General features: G+C 41.8%; 1 protein-coding gene across 1 annotated transcript; it reads left to right on the top strand.

Moving 5' to 3' along the window:
• The first annotated feature begins 2,187 nt into the window (after positions 1-2,187).
• Positions 2,188-19,934, top strand: LOC145400968 (lipase maturation factor 2-like). Its single transcript, XM_080273331.1, has 11 exons — positions 2,188-2,284; positions 4,200-4,377; positions 4,621-4,722; positions 5,685-5,875; positions 6,798-6,976; positions 9,184-9,295; positions 10,593-10,742; positions 13,997-14,202; positions 15,505-15,745; positions 16,522-16,741; positions 19,534-19,934. Exons 1-11 carry the CDS (start codon positions 2,188-2,190, stop codon positions 19,838-19,840), a joined length of 1,983 nt encoding a protein of 660 aa, XP_080129457.1. The 3' UTR covers positions 19,841-19,934.
• The last annotated feature ends 547 nt before the right edge of the window (positions 19,935-20,481 follow it).

The following is a 20,481-nucleotide window of genomic DNA, read 5'->3' as shown; positions in this document are numbered from 1 at the left end:
TTAGGAAAAAGGCAGAAAAAAAGAAACGCAACAATATGAAAAATTCAAAGAGTAAGGGAGGCATATCCCAGGTCAGGTAAGTTACTGTATTTAAATATGTAAGGATGCTGCAGATACTCAGTTTCCTTGGAACTGTAGCAGTTGTGAGCTGGATCATGCTCAACTCTATAATCATGTAAAGAAACCAGAACTTTTATATGCTGCCTGTGCACTGGAATTACTTGGCAACTTTAGAACTTATGCATTCCAAGGCCAGGGAAAAAAAGGGAAATGTTCCCCCAGGCTAGACCTTATTAGATCATATAGCCCTGCTAGATGATGGGAGGGAGCTAGTACCCTTCCTGACATGACAGCTACTGGGCTTGGCTGGAGCTCGCGACCCCCTGATCTCGAGTTCAGTGCTCTACCAGTGAGCTACCCTGCCCTGTATTCGCTAATTAATTTCCTACTGGTCAACAAACACATACCACTGAGACACAGAAGTAAAATATATGAGGCCTGCATTAGACCAGTATTGATATATGGTGCTGAAACATGGACTTTGACAGAGAGACTGATGAATGTTCTGAGGAGTACTGATTGTAGAATGTTAAGATACAAGGCGGGAGTGAGATAGGAGGACAGAGTTTTGAGTAAGGAGGTGGCCAGAAGATGCAGGGTTAAGGACCTCGATATCATCTTGAGGCAGAGGCACGTGAGGAGGAGTGAGGAAGGGAGCTGTGTGAGAATAGCAGAGGAACTGGAGGTGGTGGAATGTCGACTGCCAGGAAGACCTAAGAAGACCTAGAAAGGTGTTACTTGTAATGCATGATATGGAAAGACTGGGTACTGGAGAAGATTTAATCCAGGATAGGAAGCAGTGGAGAAAAGCCATCGCACGTCCACCCCCAGTTTGAATATGGGAACAGAAAGACGAAAAACAAGGATTATCTATATATACTGTACTGTATACAGTATATAGTACTATCTGTACTCTGGCTTTACTTTTGCTCCCTCCCCCCCTGAATCTTGGAATACTTCCAGTGCTACTGCTCTTAAGAAGCAAGGGTTTGGAATGGCAGAAAATCAGTGAAAGTATCCAGTCTATGTCATAGTCCAGGGAAGTGTAATATAAGGGATGAAAAACAGTGTGGTGTTAGGGAGGTAGTGGTGGTGGCTGTGTATCCATGGCACCCAGCTATGTCATGGAGGGAGGAAAGAAAGCTAAGAAAAGGCGACGAAGGGAAACAAATTAGTAATGAAGGAATGCAGAAAAGAAAATTAAGAATGGAGAAGAGTGTGGCAAGGAGGAGTTACCAATGGACTGATGAAGTTATCGTTCGAAGTTAGCAATGGAGTAGATGGTGAAACCTTAACAATGGACTAAGTGTAGAAAGTTAAGGATAAAGGAATGAAAGGAAGATGGAAATGTATTTTCTAGCAACCAGGATTACGAAAGGATATCCATAGAAAGAGAAGGAACATCAAGACTGAAGGGATGGCGCAAAGTTGGAAGGGGAGGAGGATGGACCAAACTTAAGGAAAGTTAGAGGGAGGGAGGGAGGGAAGAAAGTTAGGAATAGAGGGAGGTATGGAGGAAAGTTAAGAATGAAAGGAGGAATGGAGACAGCTAGCTAGGACTGGAGAGAAAGGTGGAGGAATGATAGGAATATAGGGATGGGGATAGATAAGAATACAGGGATGGGGAAAGATGGAGGAAAGGAATGAAGGGAGGTATTGAGAAAACAAAGGAATGGAAGGATGGACGGAGGGAAGTTGGGAATGGGGGATGGAAGACAGGTAAAAGTGAGAGTGCTATAATATATGTGGGGGTGAGTGTGCGTGATGCTTTCTATATAGTAACCAAGATGACCCAAATAGATGTCACGAAGGTAAGAGGAAAGCCCAAGATAAGAACAATACTAATATACATGCCTTTTTAAACCGTGATATTTAATGTAAGCCGTGAAGAAATTAATTTCAACATAAGTTTAGACTTGTGGCATGGAGGAACTTCATTTGTTCTCGGTTTGGGTATCTATGTTATCGCCGTAACAGGAGATAAATTGGTCGCGCTGGTGAATGAAATTTTGTTGACAGTTTGCTGGCGTGGTAATAGGCTGCATGTTTTTTTACCGCATTTCTGCCAATGCTGCTCAGTAATTAGAGCTTTTGCGATATATTTCGGTGCAGAAGACAGCTGGAAGGATGGCGGTGGATATACTTCACACGAGGAACTTTTTCCTGCGCTGTATGTGTGGAATTTATATGTTTGCATTTGGGTCGCTGTATCTACAAGTTCCAGGTTGGTAACAGGACTTGTCTGTACTTTATTCACTCTTCTTGTCTCCTCTGAAGTCAGGGACAGTACTAAGCTAGACGGTTTGGTTAAGGTAAAGAGTGTCAGTGCTAGCTCAGAATAGGCAAAGTAAAAAAAAAAAAAATCGTATAGTGCCTGACCTAAACTGTCAAATTGGTGCCTGTCAGATTATTTTGATTTCCAATTTTCTCTCAGACTGACACCAGTTCTTATCCTGACTTTTTATGTGGGATATTTGCGAGGATTAGCTGACTTCATTGTTTTTTTTATTTTGGTTTAGGGTTAGGGAGGAAGTGTTAAATTGCTCCTCTGTGTGAAGTGTCATATTAAAACCCATCCAGGAGTAGAATATAAGCTGATGCTCAGAGAAAACCATGCCCTAGGATTCATGTTGGTTGTATGTGTCTCAGCTGCATTATTATTGCTCAAAGTGTGCAGTTTAATATTGGATAATTGTTTGTGTAAGGTTAATATTGTAGTTCAGTTCCCTATGAACAGAAAACTTGTGCAGTATTGGTGTACAGTTTAGTACCACATATTTCTGGTGGATTTTAATATTCAGTTACTAGTACCATACCTCAGCCAGTCAAGTTTGGTCACAGTAAATTTTGGTACTAGTAAATTTATGGCCTTACTGTATTTGGAGAAAGCATATGACAGGGTGGATGGAGAAGGATTGTGGAAAGTATCAAGAATATATGGAGTAGATGGGAAGTTGTTGTTGTTGAAGGCTGTGAAGAGTATGTATGAGGGTGCCAAGGCTGTAGTGCATGTGGATAATAAACTGAGTGAATTTTTCTACTTGAAGGTTGGGTTGAAACGGATGTGTCATGTCTTCCATGGTTGTTCAGTCTGTATAGGGATGAGGTTAAAAAAGTGATAAAGTATAGCAGTGGATGTTGGAATGACCCTAGTGAGAGAGGGCAGTGTTTGGAAACTCCCTGGACTGTTGTTTGCAGTTGATACTGTGTTGTTAAGTGAAGACGAAGGGGAACTTCAAGGCTTGGTGAATGAGTTTGGGAGTGTGTAAGAAACAGAATCTAAAGGTGAATGTAGGGAAGAGTAAAGTTACTTCTTCATGAGAAGTAAAGTCAGTGAATGTACAATGAGGTTGGACGAGGAGGAAATAGAAAATTTGAGTGTGTTTAAGTACTTGGGTAGTGTGATGAGTAAGGATGGAAGTTTAGAGGGTGAAGTGCTTGAAAGGGTACAACAGGAAGAAAGGTTTCTGATTCCTTGAAAGCAGTGCTAAGAAACAGGGAAATGAGCATGGAAGTGAAAAAGCTACTACATGACAGTATTGTGATACCAACTCTAACGTATGGAAGTGAAGCTTGTTGGAGGGACAGAAGTCAAGAATGAGAGCAGTGGAAATGAGTTATTTGAGAGGAGCCTGTGGAGTCACATGGAGAGACAGACTGACAAATGAGGAAGTGAAGGAGTGTTGTGGTGTGGATGTGGATGTGATAGGAAGCAGTAGGAGAAACACATTGAGGTGGTTTGGCCATGTGGAGAGGATTGAGAGTGAGAGACTGATGAGGAGAGTGTATGTGAGTGAGGTAGAGGGGGGGAGAGGGAGGGGGAGGCCAAGGATGAGATGGAGGGATGGAGTGGAGAGGAATATGAGAGAGAGGGGTGTGAGGTGGGAGCAGGGCAATGAAATGGCGTGGGACAGGGCGACATGGAGGCAATTTGTTTGTGACCACCCCTTATGGGATTAAGGCATCTGGCAGTAGATAGATAGATAGAAATTTGAGTAGAACTAAGTTGTCTTTTTCACTTGTCTCCTCTTTGTTCATTGAAGCCAAATTCTATATTATCGTATTTTAGCAGGAGGTGTTTGGTATAAGGACAGAACTATGAACCATGGCAGCACTGTAGACTCTGATGTTTCCTGCAGGTTTATATGGAGAGAAGGGAGTGCTGCCTGCCCACACCCAGTTACCGAACCTGAAGGACCCTCGCCAGTGTTTCCAGGACAAGGTGACTGTGTTGTGCTATGCTTCCTACGTGGGCCTCAACGTGTCCTACATGATGGAGCTGGTGGCACTCCTCGGCACGATCCTTAGCTTCATTGGGTACATGTTTGGTGTGGAGTTGTGTTGGAGAGTTAACCTCTTGCTTATTGTGCTTTTTTTTTTCTGCATCATTATTGCTCCTCATTCATCATCAGCAAGCATGTTGCAGTTAAGGTTGTTTAATTTGAAATATCATTTTCCTTGTACACATCCTAGACTTCATATGAGAACTGGCTGGCTGTTGATGTCAGGATACTAAAATCCTATACAGTCTTTTGTTTCAAACGTGATCATCATTTTCAGAATGGTGTGGAAGTCATGGTGTACTGCGACCCTGTTTGTGCTGCTGTGGGGTGGGTACCTCTCACTCTACCAGGTGGGACAAACCTTCCTGTGGTTCCAGTGGTAAGTACACAGCACAGACACTGACTTGCAGAGCAACTAAAAGATCAATTCTGTGTCATAACCAAGATTTAAATTTTTAGATGGGAATAAAAGTTGAGACGGTGGTGGTGGTGGTGGTGGTGGTGATGATGAAGATGGTGATGATGATGATGATGATGATGACGACAATGATGCAAGAGTGCAGAATTTTCCTATGCCTTGTCCATTTTGCAAAAGCATGCCCATAGTCACAGTGTGCGAGTCTGAAGGTTTCATTGTCATGCCCTGGTAACCTGCCCATCAACTGTGTGTCAGACTTTGTGTATAATATGATTTGTGTATATGTTGGTGTAGCCTATAATATATTCGTGTATAATACTATGATTCATGTATGATACGAAATTGGGTGCACTGTTGACTGGTAGGTTGCTAGAGTATGGTAATGACACTTTCAGACTCACACGCAGTGACTAAAGTACTGTTCAGTACAGTCCCAGTTAACTGGGGAGTTTTGGGAATTTAGCTTCCCAGTTACAGATATTTCATATATATCTGATATTTACTCTCATACATAGGCTATATCATTGCAGAATGTACACTATCTGGGCCACCTGAGGCAGTTGACTGTACATAAGCCTGAGGCATGGTTCCTTGAGTGATATCTCCAGTGTTGGGCATACAATAATCAGTTTGTGTGATTGGTTAAGGCACTGTACTGTAGAATGATATCCTTTCCTGTTTAAAAATATATATGTGATTTTTTTTTGTTTTTCTCCTACACTCCTCATGGGGCAACACAGGATTAGATGATGAATGAATGATGATTCTTTTTTTGTTTTTAATCTAGTTATCCAGTTCTGCTTGTGTATGGTGTGTCATATCAGAACTGACTAGGACTAGGTATGCCTTCAAAGGACAAACAAACAAGTAGCTAGCCAGATGGTATATCACTGTGTCTAATTTTCTTAAATTCTTTCTTTCAGGGATATTTTGCTGTTGGAAATAGGGTTCCTCACAATCTTGGTAGCACCAGTAAGTCGACGAGCGTGGTCTGAGTATCGGCCTCGCAACCTGGTGACCATGTGGCTCATCAGGTGGGCTCTCTTCAGGCTCATGTTTGCTTCTGGGGTTGTCAAACTTCAGAGCAACTGTCCAACATGGTGGGGATTGACTGGTAATTATCTCTGGCTACTTCACTGGAGTTTAGTCATGATACTATTGGCTTTGGAGGTTGCTATTGTACAATAGTGCACCAAGATATCAGACGGTGTGATGCTCATGTACCATGACCAGTTCAGTTCAGTTCAGATCCTTAATAAATAGCTGCAGGCTTTCACATCATGTCCATTATAAGTAATCTTACTGAGAGTGTAAGCCAGTCACCTACTCTTAAGTGTTCTCGACTGCCTTAGACTTGCTTCATGTCACTTTACCTCCCAGTGTAGGTCAGATGTAACTACTGTACTACAATTATTTTGAAAACCATGCCTCATCTTTAGGTGGGAAATAATAATGATGATAATAGTGCTGTGTGCAGTATACAGTATTTGGTAAATATTTTTTATGTGGTAGGTGGGGGTGCTCACAATCCTCTCACTCAATGTAGTGCTGCTTTGTGTGTCTCCCCTTTCTTCTCATCCATCCTTCCTCTTCTCTCTTTCTTTCCTTCATTCTTTCCACTTCCCTCTGCCTGTGGGTGACTTTACACTCCCTTTTCTTTCCTTCATTTTTTCCCCTTCCTTCTGCCTATGGATGACTCTACACTGTGTGACAAGCCAAGTGGTTTCTTGTACACCAGGGAACCATTTACTCTGCTGAGTGGTAACCATATAACCAAATTAAGGCACCTGATGGTTTAGTGGGTAATTAAGGCGCTCCAGTCGGATTGAGCCTGTGTAGATTTATATCCAAGGGGTGGTTGGGGTTTATTGCTCACATAATGCCACTCAGGGATGATTGAGGCTGGTCATTTTCATCTTAAATGTCAGGACCAACTTGCCTTATCCCGGGCTCCTCCACTCCTCATGGGGCAACATAGGATTGGATGATGGATGGATGGATGGTAAATATCTTTTTCTAATTGTCTTCTCCATCAGCTCTGCCAATACACTATGAGTCACAGTGCATCCCGACCCCACTGGCACAACTTATGTACTTCCTGCCTCAGTGGTGGCACCAGCTGTGTGTGGTGGCCACCTTTGTCATTGAGATTGCCATACCATTCTTGTTCTTCAGCCCTGTTCGCAGCCACAGGTTATTCAGCTGCTACAGTCAGGTGGGTTGGAGTGTTTTTTAGGATTTTGGTGCTGAGTGAGTTTGAGAGTGGGAGGAAGCAACATGATAAATGAATGTGATCAATTGAAATTTTGAAGTTGGGGAACTAAACAACTGATAAGATGGGAAATGCATAAACTCAGCATGTATAAAGAACGATACGATGAGGATTGGAACCCTTTTAAACATGGCATTCAACAGACAGTCTCTTTCTTCCAGGCATTTGTGAAATTCATTAAAAAATGTGGATGATTTTGTCTCTAGTAAATGTTTTTTTTTTTTTTTTTTTTTTTTTTTTTTCTGAAAGAGTAGTAGTAGTAGCAGTAGTAGTTGTTTCCTTGGCAGTCTGGCTGAACAGCCCCGAGTCCCTTAGGAAGGCCATGGCCGAGACCGGGCTTTCCAACAGAGCTCTCAAAGAGTGTATGTTGTGTTGTTGGCATAGGTGATTGTGTGCAATGCAGTTTTCCATAATGTGCTTAATAGTATGGGGTGCTGTGTTGCATCCTGGACAGGCATCAGCGACGGAGTCATCCAGCCTCTTCTGGTAGCTTAAGAGGGCTGGATGGTGCCCACATCTCAGCCTGGCCAGGTGGACCCTATCTTCACGAGGGAGATAGGATTCAGAAGGGTGGATATCAGGAGGCCGTGCATGCAGCTGTGTGTTGTCTTTAAGTGACTGAATGGAGCGGCGAGTGATCTGAGTGTGGATATGCTTCTGGAAGCTGGTCTGAGGTGGGCGAGGGGGGAGAGATGACAGTATTTGTGTATGGTATCTTGTGCTGGGTGTTGTTTTGATGTTCCTTGGTGTGGTTGGATGTGCTGCCATGTAAGATAGTGGATGTTGTGGGTTTGTGGAGGCTGCAGCAAGAAACTGGGTGCCTCTCATGTCTAGGTGATCCATGACTTTGAGGACTTTGGTTTCTTGATGTAGGTGGTCTGTGGGTGTAGTAGCTGTGCAGCCTGTGATTATTTTTAGGGCCTTGTTCTGTATGGTCTGAAGAGTGTTGTAGTGTGTTTTGGTGAGGTTAGAAGCCCAGGCAGGGCTTGCATAATTCATCACTGAACGTATGTATTGTTTGTATACTGTGGTGGTGGTTTCTTTGTTGTGTCCAAATGTTGTATGGGCAAGTGACCTCAAAGCATTGAGTCTTGGTGTTATTTTATTTTTAATGTTTGTGATGTGTTGTTTAAATGACATTGATGTATTGTATGTTACACCAAGGATTTTGTGTGTGTGTGTGTGTGTGTGTGTGTGTGTGTGTGTGTGTGTATGGTAGGGGAGTGTTGTTTATGGTGAGGTGTGGGATGTGACTGTGTTCTGCTGTCCACTTTGTGAGAAGGGTCACTGTAGATTTGGCTGGGGCTATTTTGAGCCTTTTTGTGGTGAACCATTTGTGTAGTGTGTTGAGGTAAGGTTGAATGATGTGTGCAGCTGTGTTTGTGTGTTGGTGCATACATGTAAGTGTTATATCATCTGCATAGGAAGCTATGTGTATCTGTGGTGTATGGGGTGTGGGTATATCGTGCATGTTTTTTTTTTTTTTTTTTTTTTTTTTTTTTTTTGTGTCCGACTCTGGGCATAGGCTTCACAGCCTGCTATCAAGGCCCAGCAGTCCTCCTACATACCATGCACCTCCACATGTCACCACTTCGGCACTAACACCCACCGTCCATATTGAACACATGCTAGGGCTGTCTCATACAGGACTGGTGTATTGGTATTAGCGGGGGTATTTTTACGACATGTCGGCGGGGCTTCTGGTAGATCAGTAAAGCCTGATTTAATGTAATTCAAATCCTTTAAACTGTTCCCTGCCCCAGCGGGGATTTGAACCGGGGTCCCTTGGGACTGTAGCCCACCTCTCTACCGACTGAGTATAGGTTAAAGTGTGTAGAGGCGTTTTATCTGTGGCCACCCTTTGCGGGATTAGGGCATCGGGCTGTAGATAGATAGATAGATTTTATTTATTTTAGTGTATTAAGTTGGTTATGCCAGTGAAAATTCCAGGGACTTCAGTGATGAATGACTAAGTGTCAGACCTGCTTCACTGAGCATGCTGTTGATTAGTTATCCACGTTTTGTTTCCTCATCATTAGATGGGACGAGAAATTGGAATTAGGATGATATTTTGTTTAAGTTCATTGAGGTGTATCATACTATACACATTAATAGTATACAATATATTATGGATTTTTGTTGTGTTGCAGCTGTTGCTGCAGGTGATGATTATTTTAACTGGGAACTACAACTTCTTCAACCTGCTGACCATGACCATGTGCCTCTCCCTCATGGATGACGTCCATCTTGGCTACCAGCATGGTTAGTTTGCGCTTAATATTAGTTAAGTTTGAGGGTACTGGAGAGGGACACTTATGTGATGGAACCAATATGTCGAGGAACTCTTCTCTCTAGATATATAAACGTCCTCCAAGTCATTCTCTTTCCTCCAAAAGGAGGATGGTGGACTGCAGGATGAGGAAAACTAGCATGCAGTTCACCTGCTTCACACTTCACTTGAACCTGTGGCTACAACTACTACTACAGAACTACTAAGTTTTGAGGACAGGATGATTGGTTATCATATTGGTTATTGTTCTCCCCTATTGTAATGGCACTTCACCACTCTGTTTGAGGCTCAGCTTGTTTGAATGTTCATCCGTGCTTTAAGTAAATGCACGCCAGTTCACATTTATTATTCTGAGCCTCATGGATGGTAGCTAATAGTATTTTCAAATTGGATATCCCTGGTGCTTGATTTTGTGCCCTTGTGTAACTTACCATCATACTGTACTGCATTTTTTTTCCTTGTATTTCCTGTGTCAGAGTATAAGTAGGTTAGAGACTACAGTGAACATGCTTTGATATTTCCAATTTCCTGTGGACTTTGATTAATCCTGTTAGTACACTACTATAACATCTTTTGTAGTCGTGCTATTGCCTGACAATTTTATCCAGCTCAGGATTGGCCAGTAACAGTGGAGGAGTTATTAAAGGTTACATCTAACCCCTCCAGTCTGAAAAGCTTCTCCGTAGCTGGATAAAATTTTTGTATTAGGATGTATCAAGAATGAAATGGGCAAATTAATCTTGGTTGTGAAGAGTGATAGATCAACCAGGAGAGCGTATGTGAGTAAGGTGGAAGGAAGGGGAGAGGCAGGGGGAGACTGAGGATGATATAGGGGTGGAGTGGTATATGAGGGAGGAGGTGTGAGTAGGAGAGAGGATAGAGTGACAAAGGCAGTTCATTTGTGGACACCCCTTCCAGGATTAATGCTATTGCCAGTGGATAGATAGATAGACATAATTTTTTATATGCATTGTGGTGTACTGGCCACTGGTGCCAGTCAGAGTGAAAGTCACATGCATCTATTTGAACTTATAGGAGGTAGTACGTGATTATTCCATTATCCAGTGCCAGCAGGTTTATAGACCAGTCACCCACCCTTAAATGTTTTGTGTGTGTGTATTTACTTAGTTGTAGTATACAGGATTTGAACAAAGTTTGTGTTGTGCTGTGTGTGTGTGCATGCATGTGTGCTTGGGTGTTTTCTGATGACTCTATTTTTTATTTATTTATTTATTTATTTTTTTTACATAATTGTCTTCCTTACCACAGTAAAGGACCTCTCATTTGGGTTCATCTCTTATGTGAAGTCCATGTGCTGCTGGCTGGTGAAGTGGGTGGTGTATGCTGCCCTGACCTACTACACCATCATATACTTCTCACTCAGGCTTACACCACATGGCACCATAGATTCAAAACTTGGTCAGTCATCACAGTTTGTTTTGTAGCCCAAACTTTTTATGAAATGCATTATTGTGTTGTTTATACCTGTAGGTTGAAGTCAAAATTCAAATGGGTTTGAACGATGAATGAGTCAGACTTTGGGTAATTTTTCTTTCTGTCATGTTTTTTCGTGATCTTTGGGTCCTAATTTACCTCATCCTTAGGTGGGAAATGAGGTCTAGATGTTAATGGTGACAGATCTCATTCAAGTTAATGTAAGATTTTACAACAGAGAGAAAACTTCACAGTCAGAGACTTAAATAACTGTGCTGGGTAACCTTTTCTTTTGTGCTCGTTCACCCAGGATCTTTATTTCAGCTGACGTCAGATAATCATGTTCAGTCACAAGAAATCCTGGGAATCAAAGGGTTAAAACACCAGCTTCATAGACAGGCATATGCCTGTTAATGATACTTGTAGGTTTAACTCTTTAAGAGGCAGTTGAAGCCTTTTTTGTCTTTTAACCCACTGAGGCAGAGGATGTCTCATTAATATTACTTGTACCATCTTCTGATGATTTTATTCTGTCGAGGATATGTATGTGTATAGCTTACATACATGCATACAAACTTATATGGATAAAAATTATTTTGTGCTTCGTCTCACGGATTCATGTACAGTATTGGGATTTGTGAGAGTATGGCTGAGGTTGTCTGTAGTTTGGAAGCTAAACCAAGTTCCAGACACAGCTGATTAATTCTAAGCAGTTGCTGGAAGCTGTTGGGAAAAAAAAAAAAAAAATGGGATGTTTAATAGGATTTGTAACATTGTGAGGCTCTTGGCCTAGACATTAGCTTACAGTCACCCAGAAAAAAGATAACTGAATGAATGTACTGTACTTCTGGCTCAGTGCTTACTGCTTAATAGTGATGACTGTGTGGCTAGTTACCAGACACTTCTGTAGCCACATTTCACTCTCATGGTAGTAATTCTTGGGGATGATGGTAGCCATCCATCTACAACATAGAATAGAGTTTTAAAATTGGAGGGGTTAGATCTAGCCATAAAAGTCTCCTCAGTTGGATGAAATCACCTGGTAAAAAGAAGAATAAATAAAAAAGAATGTCACATGAATTTATGGGGTTAATGTTATCTGGGGCAGAGGCAAGTCATTTACCTTCCATTGTTCTAAATTACAGTAGTGTATCCCCAAGCCCTGCATCTTAATTAGGGTAGCATGGGACTTGATGTTACCGTTAATTTCAGTCCAGTGATGTATTTTCTATATCATTTCTGCTTTTTCTGATTGTAATCACTTTTTTTTTTTTTTCTCAAGGAAGAAGGAACCAAAAGCCAGGAACCCACAAACCATTCCTTCCAAGAAAAAAACAAAAGCAATACAACAGAGAGCCAAATTCAAGATTTGTTCATTCTGAGGTACCTGGACACACTGTGTTTGAAAAACTGGAGATCATAGGATGTAGGAAATACAGACAGAGGGAGACAGTTCCAGAGTTGACCTGTTGGATAAGTGAAGGACTGGGAGTAATGGTTAACTCTTGCATTAGAGAGTCGGACAGAAAAGGGGTGAGAGTTTGTTGCTAGATGAGTGCAACATGCCCATCGCAGAGGTGGAGGGATGCAAGCAGGCATTTCAGAGGAGCAGTGACCATTGAAGTAACAATACTGTAGAAAAGAGATAAAGATGCAACAGCGTGGCAAAGAGACAGAGGTTGAAGGAAGCCTGTAAGAGGAGGAGACTTAATGAGACAAAAAGCCTTTGACTCCATGATGTTGAGAAGAGCTGTATGTGGGGAGCTTCCCAACACATGAGAGTTGTACTCCACACAAGTGCAAATAAAACCTGTGTATAGGTCAACAACTGTGCAGGGGTAAAGAAGGTATGAAGTCAGCTTAGTACACCTAATCTCTTGGAAACAGATTGTACAAGAGATGCAATTTGATCCCTCCTAGATAAACCCTGAGAGAATGAAACCCTAAGTATGTTTGAGGATGATGGAGGATTGAGCTGGATATTATTAAACATTATTGGGTACTCCTGTGTAAGATTTTGTCGGGTTGATAGGTGTAAGAACTGAGTCTTTGGTACATTAAGAACAAGATAACATTGACCCCAGTCAGAGATACGAGCCAAGTCAGACATAAGGTGTGCCATGGCCTCATCCCTTGTTTGTTGAAGTAACTGCTGAGATGGACGTTGAGTGAAGCGTATGGAAAGGTGAAGGGTGGAATCATATGTATGAGTGGATAGGGTTAGATGTACATCTTAGAAGGTCATTGATGAATAAAAGGAAGAGAGTTGGTGATAGGACAGAGCCCTGAGGAACACCACTGTTGATTGATCTAGGAGAAGAATGGTGGCCATCTACAGCAGATATAGAATGACCAGAAAGGAAGCTATAGGTGAAGGCACGGATAGAAGGGTACAAATCGTAAGAGGGCAGTTTGGAAATTAAAGATTTATGCCAGACTTGATTCAAACCCATTGAGATGTCAAGTACAATGACAAAACTTTTGCCAAAGTCCCGAAAGGAGAATGACCAGTAGTCTGAAAGGTAGATGAGATCACCAGTGGAGCGTCCCTGATGGAACGCATACTGATGATCAGAAAGAAGGTTGTTATAGGAGGGATGCTTTAAAATTTTTCTGTTAAGAATACACTTAAAAACTTTTGAGACACAGGATGTTAAGGCAGTTGGGTGATAGTTCGAGGGTTAGGAATGGTCACCCTTCTTTGGGACAGGCTGAATGAGAGCAAACTTCCAGCAAGAAGGAAAGGTACAAGTTGATAGATAAAGGTGAAAGGGTTTACCTAGGCTGGACATAAGCACAGAGGCACAGTTTTTGAGGACAACAGGAGGGACTCCATCAGGCCCATATGCCTTTTTAGTAGGCTGTTGAGGCCAGATTGAGGAGAGATGTTTGATGTTTAGAACTGGAGAGATTTGACACAACATTTATTTACCCCACCACTACCAGGGGACTCTCCTATCCTGTACAGTAGATATTTATCTCACGGTGTCAAACTAAAGCAGAAATATATTATCAAAATGAAGGGGTGCTGGAGAGGAATGCCTTTATGTGTTGGCCCTAATATGGCTGGGTGGTGTATCTGCCAGGTTGTGCAAAATTCCCTCAATCCCCTCCCTATCCCTTGTAGGGAGGATGGTGAACTGCATAGGAAGGCAGATTTGACCTGCAGTCTACTGGGCTCATGTTCAGATGAGCCTGGTGTTGCTTCAACTACTGTACTAACTTGTTCTTTTCATCAGCTGTGAGTCGTCCTGAGTTCAACATATGGATGTCAAGAGCAGTCCCCCTCAGCATCGCCATTGGGGCTTTCTCTCTCATCATCACCGTGGCTGAGGCGCTCACATCTGCCCTCTTTGAAGTTCGTGGCTGCCTCAACAAATTTGGGGTTTTTACAACCACACTCATATACTCAGTGGCTGCCATTGCAATGTTTGGCATCAGTTTGGTGAGTAGTCGTACTGGAGAGGAACACCTTCATGTGGTGGCACCAGCATAACCAGATGGTTCAACTGCCTGATAATACAAACAATACCCAAACTTCTTCCCTACCCCCCAAAAGGAGGATGGTGGACAGAAAAAGGAAAACTTAAGCCTGCAGTCCACCAGGTTCATGTTTCAGATAATTCTGGGGCTACAGTTACTACCAGGACATGATAAGAAGTAGACTCATGGATTGTTGTTATAAAAAAAAAAAAAAAATCTATATTATTATTATATATATATTTTTCCACCTAAGGATAGGGTGAGGAAAACTGTGTGCATTTGGTTAGGCCAGTGAGATGAAGTCAGGATTCTGTGGCTTGATTGATGTGTGGGCGATTGTGTTTCCCATTTCACTGGATGTCAGAATATACTGTGTATATAGTACATGCTAACTTTAGGTTTGCATATTCTTTACCTTGTAAAGTACTTGGTGAAATTACACAAAGCATAGCACAGTGATTGACGAGGAGCATACATATTCTGTAGTTGCGTTGGGTACTCTGAGTGGAGCAGCTCCGGCATCCACCCAGGAGCCAGATTACATATTTCCCAGGACTTCATTATGGGAAGGATCCAGGTTTGACCTGGGTAAGGTGCTGTATACCACATGGGTATGATAGATCCCTACATGGTGTATGTACTGTACTATACATGTTTATGGCCCCATAGATGTTTTAGTTTACTGTGGTTGATGGATCTGCTCAGACAGACAGACTGGGGTTAGGCAACAACAACAGTATCAACACAAAACATGTACTGTATTGACATATCTTTCATTTTGTAAACAGCATCTTCAGGGTTGAGAAAAAACTTATATATTAACTTCAAAGTATGTGTGGTAATGGTCATTCTTGCTATTGTGTAAAGTCTCTGAGGAATATATCAGTACAGTTATGACTGCATTTTGGAGTAAGTTTATTACATAGCTATGAACTATGCTAGCAAACAGTGAGAAAATTCCAAAATCATTATCATCCGTATCAACTAGACCTCCTCTCCCATCTAAGGATGGGGTGAAGTAGAGTCTAGAGAGTAAGAAAAAAATGAATGTCGAAAATGACAGTAACAAGTCCCAGAAGATTGGGGATAAAAAATACTGCAATGCCCATGTAATCCTTGTGTATTGTAAAAGTTGTAGAGGGGGCAAGAGCAGGAACAAGGAAGTTGCACTCCTGTTACCGGTATGGGGATGTTAAGACCCAGCCATGATGATATAAGTAGCCTTATAACTCCTATGATGACGAGTAAATTTTCTGTACTTCAGGTTCCATACACGAGCATAGACCCACCAACCAACCAGCGAGTGTGGGCAGGATTCCGTAATCTACATGACCACACATCCTTCCTACATCTGACGTCAGCATATGGTCTGTTCCGCCGAATGACTGGTGTTGATGGTCGGCTGGAAGTGGTGATTAAGGGAGCCAACAGCTTAAACGGCCCCTGGCTTGAGTACGAGTTCCCCTACAAGCCTGGGGATGTGGACCGAGCTCCACCTTTTGTGGGTAGGTTCCATTGTGGAATGTGGATTTTTTATTCATCAAAATGACACTATGCTTCCCATAAACCTTTCACAGGCAAGGATTCTCTCATACTGAATAAAACTTTCAGAGGGTAGGGAGATTAAATAGTCATAGTAATAACAGGGTAAGTAAAGGGTGTTTCTAACCATTTTTGTAAGACAGGCCTATCCCAAGATAAATTAATTCATCTAGAGGTTGCAAAAATTAGTTAAAGAATTACTTCATCATACAGTACTGGAGTTGGCCATGGCACTGCTGAAGATTGCCTTTGAACTGGAAGGTAATAATTGCTGGAAAAATTTGAGAAAACAAAATCTGAGCTATGTAATGTACTTGTAATAGGGTGAAAGTTTGTTTACATACAGTAAATAATTTTAAATTTCATTGTTACCGTTGGTAGCTATGAATCTGCTAGGACAATAACATCATGGTTCAGTCATGGTGTGGGCAGTGGGATCCATTCTTTGTGGGTTGGTAGGTAAAATAAGTACCAAGGGTAACACTTAGGGATGGTAGGTTACCTGTGGTTACCTAGGTGATGTAATGGCCTTGTATCCCATGGTAATATGTAAATAACTCACCACAGACTCAGCGGCCTAAGTTACAGAGGTGGTCATCATGGCTAAGTGCCTAGTGGTGTCTGTCCCCATCTTTACCTTTAAAATTTTAATGTGTACCAACAGTGTGTGATTTGATTGTAAAGCAGTTAAAGACATTCAATGAAAGAGTCCTGCTGTCATTCCCTCATCCACCGTCAGCACCACATCAGCCGCGCCTGGACTGGCAGATGTGGTTTGCAGCATTGGGCACATACCACCACAACCCGTGGCTCATCTCACTAGCATACCGCCTCCTCACTGGCCAACCAGAGGTGTTGGCACTGCTTGACCCATCCTCACCGTGGAGAGACTCACCACCCAAATACATCCAGGCCACCAGCTACACTTATAGATATGCTGACGGCATTGCTAGGGAAGGGTGAGTAGGGTAATTGAGTGTAAAATGCACGTACTGTATACAGTACTCTCTTATTAGGCTTTATTTGTGTACAGCAAGGCATCAGCAAGATATGTAGGTAAATAAATAAACTGAATGAGTGAGTTGATGATGGATTGATTGATTAATTGATTGAGGTGGTGGTGCTACTCAGTCTACCTTCACCCTGGCTTTATGAATAAATTGATAGCTAAATACCTGTAGACAGTACAGGTCCACAGTTTTTCTCACCTGACTTCTCAACTGTGAGGGTTTGGCACAATTTAACCCATCCTCACTGCCCATGGAGAGACACTCCAGCACCTTATGTCAGGGCCACTAGCTACACACAATATAAAGATCTGTTGATGGGAGTGCCAGGCAGAGATGAACAGTTGATTATCAGAAATACAAGTAAGACTATTGAGGGTCTTTTGCAGTGTGTATAGGAGAGTGTTTGTAATTAGATTAGTAGGTAAATTGAGTGAATGATTGATTAATTGACATTGGTAAATAGAGAAATTGAGTGAGGGAGTGAATGATTGATAGAGTGACTGATTGATGGATAGATAAATAGATAGTATGGTGGAATACTACTGGTAGGTGGGGGTGCTCACCATGCACTTACTTGAAGTAGTGCTGCTTTGGGTGTCTGCCTTTTCCTCTTTTTCTTCCTTCCTCTTCTTTCTTTCCTTCATTCTTTCTTCTTCCTTCTGCCTGCGGGAAACTTTACACTCCCTCTTCTGTCTTTCTTTCCTTCTTTCTTTCCCCTTCCTTTTGCCAATGGGTGACTCTTCACTGAGTGACAAGCCAAATGGTTTCCTGTACACCAGGAAACCATTTACTATGCTGGGTGGTATATGACCAGATTATGGCACCTGGTGGTTTAATGGGTAAATACAGTGCTCCAGTCAGATTGAGCTGGTGCAGGTTTATATCCAAGGGATGGTTAGGGTTTATTCCTTCGTAATGCTCCTCAGGGATGAGTGAGGCTGGTCACTCTCATCTTAAAATTTCAGAACCAACATGCCTAGCCCAGGGCTTCCATGCTTCTCATGGGGCAACTTAGGATTGAATGATGGTTGGATGGAATACCACTGCACTTCCAACTAACCTGTTCACGAGAGGTGGTGGGTTAGGATGATGGTAATGGGAATGAAATAACATGAGGATGATAATAATAAAACTAGTAAGAGTGATGATGGTGATGAAGTACATGTAGGATGATGGTTATGAATTAGTGGTAATGGTAGTAAAACATTAAGATCAGGATGATGATGTGATGATGAAGTGAGGTTAGTGACAGTCATGAAGTAACTGATAATGATAAAATATAATAAAGAAGTTAGGTTAGGATGTTGATAATGAAAATTAATATACTGTACTTGTAATGTTAATGATGATGACTGATAATGATAAACTGAAAAATTATTATAATGAAAAAAAAAAAGAAAAAAAAAGAACCAGGATGATGGTGGTAGTGATGGTAGCTATTGTTTAAAATACTGTAATCATAGTTATAGTTACAGCACACGAGTCTGAAGGTGTCATTGTCATACCCTGGCAACCTGCCAGTCAACAGTGCATCTGATTTCATATCATACACGAATAAGATTATTATACACGAATGTATTATGCACGAATATTATTATACACATACATATTATACATGAATCACATGCATATTGTATTACACACAAAATCGGACACATTGTTGATGGATAGGTTGCCAGGGCACAATAATGGCACCTTCAGACTTGCGTGCCGTGACCATAGTGTGAAATTTTATGGCTGTCTGTGAGCATCATGCCTTAAAAGTACAGTAAGTGTAGATTAAGAGTAGAATCATGGGTGTTGAGAGAGATGGTGACTCCCAGTTTTATGCTATGATGAATGAAAATGGACTTGAAGTAGTTACAGCTTAAGCACCTGGGAGCAGTGATAGAAAAGAAAGGTAAATGTGCAAAGAAAGTGGAAAGTTGAGTGGCACAGGGAAGGAAAGTGACTGGTGCTCTGAAGTCCTTGTTGAGAAACTGAAATCTGAGTGTGGCAGCAGTGAGAGTCTTCTGTGAAGAGGTTTTAGTACCTACTCAAACATTTGGATGTGAAACTATGGTGTGGGATGAAAATAGAAAGTCAAGAGTAAGAGCAGTGGAAATGGGGCTGTTGAGATGTTTGTATGGAGTATGGTGAGTGACTAGGATAAGGAATAATGTAATTTGTAAACTGTGTAGAGTAAGGAACTCTGTGGACATCAAAATTGCAGAATGTGCTTAGATGGTATGGTCATGTGGAGAGAATGGGTGTGAATAAAGTGAAATGCGTATATCTGAGCAAGTTTGAAGGAGGTGGTATGGCAGACCATGAAGAAGGTGGATAGGTATAATATGCAAGCAAGTGAGAAAGTGAGGAATAGAGTGATGAGGCTAGGGAACTGACAGTGGATCAAGCTGTTTGGGAGAATTTTGCATAGAGTAGTGTGTGACAAGGGTTTGATACCCCCATTCTTTTCGGGTGAAATGATAGTTGTTGGATCGACTGTAGCAGACAAGTGGTATGAAGCACATATTTGTTGATGTGAGATAGAGTAAGGATTCTGGAGGCTTGAATGGTAGGTGAATGTTTGGCCCATTCATTTGGGCAACCTTTTGGCTAGTATCTCCTTCCATCAGATTTTTTTCTTTCTCTCTACACCCTTCCTTGACCCATCCTTAGGTTGGAAGAGAGATCTGGATGATGGTGATGATGATAGTGAAAAGGATGAATGATAATTTTAACAATACTAATGCCATCAGAAGTGAGACCGGAATATGGTGGCAGCGGACACAGGAGAGGGATTACCATCCAATCTACTCTGCGGACCATGCCCCGCTTTTGGACTACCTTCGCAAACTGGGCATCATTGGCACCATGGACATTCCCGCCACTAACCAGCCCTTCCAGCAGGCCCTCACTGCCCTCAGGTCGTACGTCAATGTTTTAGATCCAGCGGTTTTCCTTTGGTGTTTGTTGATGACTGGGTTCGTTATTATGTGGACCAAGAGGAGCACAAAGTCGACTGTCTCATATCCACCTTCAAGACATAGAGGTAGAAGGTCATAGAAGTCCAGATGGTGTTGATATAAGGGCTCATTTTTTCCAGTCATCTTGTATCAACATTTCAAACACATAGTGGAAAGCTGAAAGTATTGGAAGTTTGGTGGTATTGATTGTGTGTATTACAGTAATGTGTAAATAAGAGAAGTGCAAAGCAGCCATCTCATATTTTTCATCTAAACACAGAGATAGAAAGTCATAATAATCCATCATGTGTGCAAGAACTTGGGAGACCTAGTATAGGCTAACAGCATAGAGAAAAAGCACAATATGCAGAAAAAGGACCTTAGTTCATGGACTGTTTTTCCTCCACATGATAACATCAGGAATTGTTATTCCTAAGGAAGCCAGTTAATCAGCTAGAGTCCCCTCTTGTCATATGATATGTTTGATTACTAACAATCGTTTGGTGACAGCTGATTGATTAAAACTGTAGCCAGGAGGAGTGGAAAGCTGGCCATGCTCTTGGACCACTTCACTAAAAGAAGTCTCTCCCAGTCTGAATAAAACCATGTGATGATAATAAGAATAAAGCTAAAAAGACATCATTGTGTCGGAAGAGTTAAGTCAGATAATACATAGTCCCATGCATGAATAATCTCACATGTCACCTGGGAGCTTGAATTTAGGAAGTCATATTCTTGTGG

Source organism: Coenobita brevimanus, chromosome 54, assembly GCF_032717465.1.
Source record: "Coenobita brevimanus isolate Jiangsu-jjx chromosome 54, ASM3271746v2, whole genome shotgun sequence".
Classification (NCBI taxonomy): domain Eukaryota; kingdom Metazoa; phylum Arthropoda; class Malacostraca; order Decapoda; family Coenobitidae; genus Coenobita; species Coenobita brevimanus.
The sequence above is the reverse complement of the archived record's forward strand: the minus strand, read 5'-3'. Positions and strand labels throughout refer to the sequence as shown.